Source organism: Procambarus clarkii, chromosome 26 (genome assembly GCF_040958095.1).
Source record: "Procambarus clarkii isolate CNS0578487 chromosome 26, FALCON_Pclarkii_2.0, whole genome shotgun sequence".
In the NCBI taxonomy this organism is placed as follows: Eukaryota; Metazoa; Arthropoda; class Malacostraca; order Decapoda; family Cambaridae; genus Procambarus; species Procambarus clarkii.
In genome coordinates this window covers 14,058,567-14,068,979 of record NC_091175.1, presented here as the reverse complement: position 1 = coordinate 14,068,979, position 10,413 = coordinate 14,058,567, and the positions used below count along the sequence as shown (strand labels likewise).

Here is a 10,413-nt window from a genome sequence, read left to right as displayed (position 1 = left end):
ACCCTGTCAATTCCCTGTTAATTTCCAACTGTCAATGTGTTTGAGACGCATGGTTGTGTCGATCAAAGTGAACTACTTACAAACTATATCCCAAGATACATATCCGGTAAATATTGCATACATATATACAGAAGATTTAAGTATCTCTGATTATAAAGTCACCTCTGACTTGGAATGCACATATACACACACAGTCACATACAAAATCACACAAATAGATACACACGCAGACAAGCACAGAGCCGCGGTAGGATGAACAAGGGGGCATTGGTGGAAGCGTGAACAGGTTGTAGACGCAAACTCTACTCGTAATTTTAAAAGTAGATCTGATAGTTACTTAGGCCATGAGTCATTTGCTTTTGACATTCGGCCGCTGGATAAGGCGGAGATCAAGAGCTAATGTTCGATCCTGTAGGAACAATCAGGTAAGTACAAATGGGTAAGTACACACACTGGACCAAAGACCTCAACCCCTGCAGCACAATTAAGGGAATTAACTAGGTGAGTACACATTATTCTTCAGCAGTGGACACCCCATCATTCAATATGTTTAAAGGAGTCTGAATAATTATCTAACCCATTTCAATGAAAATTTCAAAAGAGAAACACATTTTTGTTGCCTTTGTACAACACTGTCAAAAGCCATTGTGTAATGCCTCCCTGTCTTTGGCCTTCCCCAGTCAGCCAGTCAGTGTTATTAATGAAAAGGAAATGCCCAGTCATACCCCAGGCTCCTCCCTCCCTTTATGATTCTTCTATCATCCAGGTGCGAAAATATTAATAGTACTGGGATGATGAAAAAATGAAAAAACGTTAATCAATAAACCTAATCTAATTCACTCCTGACAAGGATTAAGACGTTCAGGTATTTATTATTTGATATTTTTTTGCCCTTGGAGGTTTATAGAGGAAATGTGAGGTTTCGAGTTTAATATAATGAGTCGTGGAATCGTGTGACAGTATATACAAGGGGAAGTATATGTTTCTGAGCGCAGTGGTGGAGTATGAAGTCGTGGCTGGCTGGCTGGCTGGCTGGCTGGCTGGCTGCTGGCGTGGACTGACACACGGAGCTATAGGGACGTACATGCCACCCCCATACATCAGCTAACCTAACCTAACCACTATCCCAGGCTAGTTTTTGCATCCTGGTTGTTTGCTGTGGTTCATTCTGGATATTTTTACTAGTCTTAGATTTTTTATTCTAAATTACACCATTGAGGCACCTGAGGTCTAGTAGCCAGATTTTTTTGTTTTGTCCTCCTGGGCCAGTTGAAAGGTAATTTAGATAACAGATGGTCGTCCTGGTATAACCATATTCACCTACACCGATCCCTGTTCTGATTGGTTCATTAACATGAGAGATTAACGCTCTGTACATCACATGATTGGCTGATCCGTTGCTAGGAGACATGGGAGGGGGGGGAGGGGGTGTGATGGAAGGGTGATAAGGGGCAAGAGCGAGGGAAAGGGGGGGGGGTGACCACAGGGATCTCCATATGACGACAATTTCACTATTAGCTTTTGTTTCATAGCCCCCAACTGCTGCTCTCCCCTTCTTCACCCCCCATTCCACTTCCCCATCCCTCTTCCCCTTCCCATTTCTCTTCCCCTCCCCATCCCCCTTCCACCCATCCCTCTTCCCCCTTCCCAATCCCTCGCCCCTCGTCCCGCTACCTCGTCTGCCACTCCCCGGGCGGGAACAACAGGTAATTAAACGACAATCTCAGCCTCTGCTCCCTTCAAGCACGTTGAAGTGAAAACAAAAGACGGCCATCTTGCGCTAGGAGCGGCCGCTGGTAAAATTCTCCATGCGACGACGCGGCGACACACATGATTGACAAGTGAATGCGGGATGGCGGTGCCGACGTCACCAGGTGATTGATCAGGAACTGACCAATGAGCGCTTTGCATGTGACCAGCCACTAGAGGGATGGGGGAGGGGGGATGAGGGGAAGCGAGGAAAGGGAGGGGGGGGATGAGGGAAGCGAGGAAAGGGAGGGGGGGGGATGAGGGGAAGGGAGGAAAGGGAGGTGGGACGGACAGAAGGTAGGAGGGAGGCACATAGGGGGGAGCAGTAGGGAAGTAAAAAGAGGTTTGGAGGTAGTTAGAGAAGATAGTGGGATGGGAAAAGAGAACTGTAGACAGGGTAAGCAGGAGAAAGGTCGCGAGAGGGAAGGAGTAGTGCATGATTGACAGAGATGGACTGAGGGAGGTTGAGGATGGAAGGGAGAGGGAGGGAGACTGAGGATGGAAGGGAGAGAGAGGGTGCTAAACAACGAGGACGGGAGAGGAAAGACGGAAGGTAAACCCAATAGAGGAGTAAGTACGTATTCAACCTTTTTTTCAAGGCCTATTTAGTATACTAGTAGACTAAGTTCTACCAGTTTACTTGTATACTGTTGTATACAGCAGAGCTACAAGAAATCTATATACATGCATGTCGACTAATATTCAAAACTACAATAGTTTTGAACATTAATCTACTTGTATAATCCTGTAGAAGGGTTCATTATTAATATACAAGAATACTGTTCTGAAAGCTTTCGATATTAGTCTACGTGTATACTGCTGTAATAGTTTTCAATAACACTGAATTATTTTACTCTTAAAATACTGTTTTCGGTCTTATTATACAAAACAAGTTTAGTTTTTTTTTCTCCAAAAATAAGCAGACGATGAGTCACAACAAAGTGGCTGAAGATATGATGACCAAAACATCAGAAGATGGAGAATCGACGACGTTTCGGTCCGTCCTGGACTAATATCAAGTCCAGGACCATTATCAAGTCCAGGACCATTATCAAGTCCAGGACCATTATCAAGTCCAGGACCATTATCAAGTCCAGGACCATTATCAAGTCCTGGACCATTATCAAGTCCTGGACCATTATCAAGTCCAGGACCATTATCAAGTCCAGGACCATTATCAAGTCCAGGACCATTATCAAGTCCAGGACCATTATCAAGTCCAGGACCATTATCAAGTCCAGGACCATTATCAAGTCCAGGACCATTATCAAGTCCAGGACCATTATCAAGTCCAGGACCATTATCAAGTCCTGGACCATTATCAAGTCCAGGACCATTATCAAGTCCAGGACCATTATCAAGTCCAGGACCATTATCAAGTCCAGGACCATTATCAAGTCCAGGACCATTATCAAGTCCAGGACCATTATCAAGTCCAGGACCATTATCAAGTCCAGGACCATTATTAAGTCCAGGACCATTATCAAGTCCTATGGGTGTGGCGAGAAAGAAAACATTGATAGGAAGAAACGTTGAACGAAGAACTGCCAACGCAAGGAACATGTCAGAAAACTTTCGAGTGAAGAAACGTTACGGATTAAAACGTTCAAAGGAGGAAAAGTTGAACGAAAAAAACGTGCAAGTGATGAGATGCTAAAGAAAACTCCTAAAATAATAAAAAAAGTTGATAAAAAAAGATCAAAGGATGAAATATTGAAGAAAATGTATCCCCCCCCTTAAAAAAAAAAAAAAACGTTGAAGAGAAAACGTAAGAGAAAGCGCATCAATTGGGAATGGGCGGGAATGGATGGGAAGGGGGGGGGGGTGAGAATGGGCGGTAATGGGCGGAAATGGGCGGGTGGACATGTTATTAAGCCCACCGAATAGCAACTAATTCTATTTAGGTTAATCAAAAGCCAAATCACCTTTGTTCCCTTTCCCCTACTCGAGGGCCTCCAAGTCCAGCTTTCGTTGTCGTTGTAGTCGTCGGTGTTACACCGTGTAAACACAACAAACCAAGACTTCAAATGAGCATCGGCTGGGGGTCAGGGGTCAGGGGTCAGGGGTCAGGGGTCAGGGGTCAGGGGTGCTTCATTGGGAATTTGAATTGTTGATATTTCCCGGCCTTAACTGACGAACATTCCCCGTCAGTTTATCAGTAATTTCCTTGCGTACTTTGAACTGTATTCCAGGGACTCGGTGTTGTCGGATATGTGTTGAAGTCGTTGGTATAATTAGTGATTATGAGGGTTATTGATAACGACGCCTCACTCGTTAGTCACTCTAAGTTTGGCGCCACTTTTGAATGCATTTTTTGTTTTTCCAGCTGGAAACAATAGGGAAGCGGAGCCGAAGGGTTAATGAAGAGCCAAACCTGAGCAGTAACAAGGGTTGGGAGCGATGGGGCGGGTAGAGAAGGGGGGATAAGGAGGGAGAGAGGAAAAGAGGAGAGTAGGGGGACTGGAGGGGGGGGGGGAAGGTGATGACATAGGTGTAAAACATAACAGAAGCTGTTATGGGGCAAGAAATGTGTGTGGTGGGGAAGAGTGGTCACCAGTGCCGCTCCACCTCCCCCACCACAAACATCCCAATACCACCAAAACTTTCACTACAAACATCCCTACTACGACCACCTACACTGCAAACATTATCATCACCACTGACACTGTCCCCACAGACACCATCACCACAGACACCCTCATCACAGACACCCTCACCACAGACACCCTCATCACAGACACCATCACCACAGACACCTTCACCACAGACACCCTCATCACAGACACCCTCACCACAGACACCCTCATCACAGACACCATCACCACAGACACCTTCACCACAGACACCCTCATCACAGACACCATCACCACAGACACCCTCATCACAGACACCATCACCACAGACACCTTCACCACAGACACCCTCATCACAGACACCCTCACCACAGACACCTTCACCACAGACACCATCATGACTAACATACATGTCTAACACAGGGGTTTGTATGATGAGATGACTTGGTCACACGTTCAACATCATTATTTTCAACTTCACTAGCAGGCGTGAAGTCGCTCCTAAACAGACAAGTATATATATTCCCGTTTAAAATTACATAAATTGTTACCTCTCGACATATCATCATGAATGATTGTGATTGTCTGCCAAGATTATATTTCTTAACCTAAAATCTCGCAGAATTTCTTCAAGCCTCAAACATACGATATTTTGGTCTAGTTTAGAGTCGTATATCGCCTAATTGTAGTGAGCCTTTGAACTTTAGCCGTCAGGAACGGCTTAATTCCTCCACGAGCATCATCGCTTCTCCAGAATACACAGAACAAGACACCTCAGTTCAAGCTCAAGCGAGTATCTTAGGTTTTATCCCAGGCGACATATAATGTATTCTTAATACCTAATAATGTAATATTATACATAAATTTAACCTATGCTATCAGACGTTCAGTCCACCCTAGACACCAATAGACACCATATTCAACCTCTCAAGACACAAAATGATTTCCAATATTCAGCCGCGTCTAATTTTGTCAATTCCGCAAATTTGGGCAAACGTTCGTCCTTCATACGCTGTCAAAGACCTGTGCTAATTACGCCTCGACATTTTGAATGGTAATATATGAACTGACGTGTAAATATAATAATATACATAATTTGTAGTATTGAGAACAGTAGTAGTAGTAATAACAAAAGTAATTCGAAAACAACAATGATGATAGTAACAGAGTAATAACTACAACAATAGTAATAACGACAACATTAGTAGTAACGGCACAGAAGACGCAATATTAACAACAGTAACCTAGCGAAGCCAATGGACATTAGTCTTGGGAAGCGTCAATTTCACGATGATTTTCATTTCACGAAACACCTGGATTTTTTACGCTTTGGACAATACCGTAAGAAAATCCAGCACATAAAATGAGAGGGACAGGTTCTCGCGAGGGTACTGAAGCGTCAGAAGGTAAGGGGGGGGGGGGGCAAGGAAAGGTAAGGTAATTATAAAGTAAGATAATTATAATGTAAGAAGGAAGTAATTATTTATTAAAAGCCTGTCTTGACCCGCAACACCATTTAGTACCGTGATCAAAATTATTCAAATAATTCCTAGATATCACTAAAGAAGGTGGACGACGATGGATGGGGTTGTTGTTGTTGTTAAAGATTCGCTACCTGGAACATAAAGTTCCAAGTAGCACGGGCTATGGATGAGCCCGTAGAAATGGATGGGGAAGAGCCAGGGAGAGATGAGGAAGGAACGTGGCATTTTTACTGCACTCCAGATGTTACAAGCTTGTCTCTCTCTTGCAAACACATTCATTGCTGTTGCTGCAGGTGCTGGTGTTGCTACTACTCCTGCAGCTGCTGCTACTCCTGCAGCTGCTGCTACACCTGCAGGAGCTGCTACACCTGCAGGAGCTGCTACACCTGCAGCTGCTACTTCTCCTGCAGCTGCTGCTACACCTGCAGGAGCTGCTACACCTGCAGGAGCTGCTACACCTGCAGCTGCTACTTCTCCTGCAGCTGCTGCTACACCTGAAGGAGCTGCTACTCCTGCAGCTGCTGCTACTCTTGCAGCTGCTGCTACTCCTGCAGTTGGTTGATACCTGATTGATACCTGGTTGATGGGGTTCTGGGAGTTCTTCTACTTCCCAAGCCCGGCCCGAGGCCAGGCTCGACTTGTGAGAGTTTGGTCCACCAGGCTGTTGCTTGGAGCGGCCCGCAGGGCCACGTACCCACCACAGCCCGGCTGATCCGGAACTTCTCTTAGAAAACCGTCCAGTTTTCTCTTGAAGATGTCCACGGTTGTTCCGGCAATATTTCTTATGCTCGCTGGGAGGACGTTGAACAACCGCGGACCCCTGATGTTTATACAGTGCTCTCTGATTGTGCCTATGGCACCTCTGCTCTTCACTGGTTCAATCTTGCATTTTCTTCCATATCGTTCACTCCAGTACGTTCACTCCAGCTGCTTCTACACCTGCAGCTGCTGCTACTCCTGCAGATGCTGCTACTGCTGTTGATGCTGTTCAGCACTAATGTCCACCCATTTTGATACGATGTCCACAAAATCAATTCTGTATCAGAGACGTAATTTGCCGAGCATACTGAAGAGTCTTGACCGCTGATGAGTAGCGGAATCATCATTATAAACATTTACATTGTCATCATTACTTCTGGTGATGCCTTTCTTTTTGTTTTTTTTAAGCTAAACTATTATGTCTAAATCTTGAAGCCGTGTGAGTAGAGAGGTCTTACACCTGAACACCAGCCATCCTCTCTGTTCATAAGGTCCAGATAAGCCTCTGTGATGTTTTAACCAGCTTTACTGTTCTTGATTACCATTGGCGTCCTCGTAATTCTGGCGTAGGTCCTCATTTGTTGTCGTTGTTTGGTAGTTAAGAGTGAATTTGAATGAGAAAGACGCGGTGCTAGAGCCCGCTGAGAACCGGTTGTGTTGTGGTTGGTTGGAGCTGTCAGGTAGTGAAACAGAGAACAGTTGAGTGCGTGGTAGGTTGGTTGGGTGCACAGGTTAGGTGGTGATACATAGAACAGGTTGGTTGGGTGCACAGGTTAGGTGGTGATACATAGAACAGGTTGGTTGGGTGCACAGGTTAGGTGGTGATACATAGAACAGGTTGGTTGGGTGCACAGGTTAGGTGGTGATACATAGAACAGGTTGGTTGGGTGCACAGGTTAGGTGGTGATACATAGAACAGGTTGGTTGGGTGCACAGGTCAGGGGGGGGTGGAGGCGACACATAGAATAGGTTGGTTGGGTGGACAGGTCACGGGGCGACACAGAGAACAGGTAGGACGTGGTTGTTAAACAAGTCCGATGGCGACACAGAAACTTCACAGAGTGTGAAGCTACAGCCCCCGCTCCTGTGCCAGGTAAGTCCACAACGGGCTCACCATAGCCCGTGCTACTTGGAACTTTTTGTTTCAAGTAGCGAATCTTAAACAACAACAACGACACAAAAACAAATGTATTTCGTTCTCCTTGAAAAAAACTTTTTGAAATCTGTCTAGTTGGAGGTCGTACAGGTATGCCAGTGACCTAAACTGTCTTCTGTGAGGAGGATGGGTAATCTGTTTCTCCCATCCCGTCTTCCTTCCCTCTGTCATCTGACAGAGGGAAAGTCAGAAATCTGACTTTCTCTGTCTCTGTCTCTCTCATTCTCTCCGCTTCATGCAAAGTTAAACAAAAAAGCTTTAATGAGGCTAATCTTAAGCAGAGATTTCCCAAAGAAACACTCCGAGGCCTGAGTGTCTGGCCTCAGTCTTTTACAGTGACCCAAAAATGGAACAATTTAATTCTTTGCACGAGCGTTTGGTTAATGCAATTTAATATTAATATTAACTCAAAGAACAGCTCCAAAAGAATTATTGTTCAATCTAAACCCAGTCGTAGCTGTGTCGTCGGAAGCTCCTCGTAGATCTATCGTATCTACGACGGGCGCGCACGGACCTGCTTGTATTTTACTGCGCGTGAGCGCTCACACGCGTGGGGCAGAAAATTGCGTCTAAAAACAGCAGTGGATATCCAGTGTCCATTATCTCACAAAATCCGGGTAATGTTCAGAGGGGAACTGAGGAATTAGATATTCTAATTATTTTGGGGATCCTAATCTTCATCTCTTCCCCCTTTACCTTGGTTATTTCACACAAATGACGGGAGTCGAAGGCGGGGTGATCCTTTTATATAGAGAGGAATTTATTCTGAATTTTGTTGGCTATTGGCGTTAATATGGCGATTAATTTATTGAGAAAACAGAGAGTATTCTTTTCGATTTTGTTGCCGGAAAACACGCTAATATTGAGAGATCCTGAGTTTGGTAGGTGGTAGGTGGTGGGATGGTGGTGGAGGAGATAGTGGTGGTGCTGTGTGATGCTGGTGGTGGAGGTAGTGGTGATAGTATTAGTGATGAGAGCAGTGATGGTGTTAGCAGCGGTAGTGATGGTGGTGGTAGTTAGTTAGTAGTGATATTGGTGGTAGTTAGTGGAGATGATGGTGGTAGTTAGTGGTGATGGTGGTGGTAGTTAGTGGAAATGGTGGTGGTAGTTAGTGGTGATGGTGAAGGTGGTGATGGTGTTAGTGGTAGCGGTGGTCGAGGCTTGTGAAGTTAGTACAGATAAAAGCGGTTTCATATGGTTACATTGATGCTATTGGTTGTTGTATTAGTGGTAGTAGTGGTTAAACTCTAAATAAAAGAAGCTTACATTTTAATACAAACGTCAAAACATGTTACCAGTTGAGTAGTGATATATATACTGGTCGCACTCTCACACCAGAAACTACGGTTGTATACATAATAACGGAAGTAATGGTAACAGTAATAGTAACACCAATAGTTTGAAAAAAATGGTTTGATGCTTTTATTTGGATAGGGTGATTCCTTTGCGACTAAATGTGATAATTTGCTTGTGAAATATTTCATCAGGTGTGAACATAAAGCAATGCAACAAGTCGCAACGAGCGTGTTATTGGGCCCTATGATAAGTCTTGATGCAGACAGAAAGTCACAATAACTTGGATGAATAAAGTTGTGGATAAAGTTCCAGGACTATTATCAAGTCGAGGACTTAATAATAGTAGTGGAAGGACCGAAACGTCGTCAATTCTTATACATACAGGTTTGTGACCTGGCGTGTAATAAGTTTGATCATTCCCTCCACTCAAAGGTTTGCTTTGTAAGATCAGAATTTCGCAAGTTTCATTGGTCACAACCATTAGGACTGAGACACATACCATTAAGTAATTATCAAAGCTTGGCAGACCGTGTAGCAACGAACCATTAAATATCTGTACATTCGACCAAGTGTCATGATGATGAGATTCACTCAGTATGACATGACACAGTATAACAGTATACCAGTATGACAGAGGTTATAATAGGAACCAGATGATTAACAATTTCATAGAAATATCTCTTCCCCTAGTATTTTCAGTTCAAGATCTGTTGTGACACAAATATTTTCAACACATATCCAAGGATTGACTCTGAAGTGGTTTTGTGTTCAGCAATAAGTATATGCAGACGATGAGTCACAATAACACGGCTGAAGATATAAACTAAACCACACATCACAATCGACTTGATAATGGTCCAGGACGGATCGAAACGTCGTCGTCGTCTCCTCATCTTCTGGTGTGTAGTTTTGTTTTCAATAAGTATAAGTCTCACGTAGTTTGGTTAATTATTTTTACATTAACCTCCCTTCTTTTAACCTTACCTAAGCTCCCTCCATTCTGCACACCAGTACAAGGAAATCTGAAATTGTTGAGAAAATCTGAGCTGCAACTCTCTACTCTTCTCTGTCCTTCTCATTCTCATCCCTCTCTCCTTCTCAGTTGTTCCCTCTTCGTCCTAATTCCCCATCCTCTCCTATCTTTTTTATCTTTTCTTCTCCCCCATTCTGTACGTCATCACGTGTGACTGGTTAAAATGTACCGTAGTTACTAACTCCATGACTTCACCACCTGTCCCACTCCCCACCTACTCTTCCACACCCCACACAACACACTTCCCCCTCCTCCTTTCCTCCATCCTTCCCACTTCTACCTCCCTTCTTCTTTCCTCCTGCCTTCACCCCTCCCTCTTCCCCATCCCGACCACACCGCTCCCTCCTCCTCCTGCCCCCACCC

At 44.4% G+C, this 10,413-nt stretch overlaps 1 protein-coding gene across 1 annotated transcript; it reads left to right on the top strand.

Annotated features, from left to right (window-relative positions):
- The first annotated feature begins 6,011 nt into the window (after nucleotides 1-6,011).
- Nucleotides 6,012-6,368, top strand: LOC138368734 (testis-specific gene A8 protein-like). The gene has a single exon (XM_069331456.1). It carries the CDS (start codon nucleotides 6,012-6,014, stop codon nucleotides 6,366-6,368), a length of 357 nt encoding a protein of 118 aa, XP_069187557.1.
- The last annotated feature ends 4,045 nt before the right edge of the window (nucleotides 6,369-10,413 follow it).

What these genes read in the sequence shown, in the direction of transcription:
- LOC138368734 (XM_069331456.1), top strand. Translation starts at nt 6,012, where the DNA reads ATGAGGAAGGAACGTGGCATTTTTACTGCACTCCAGATGTTACAAGCT.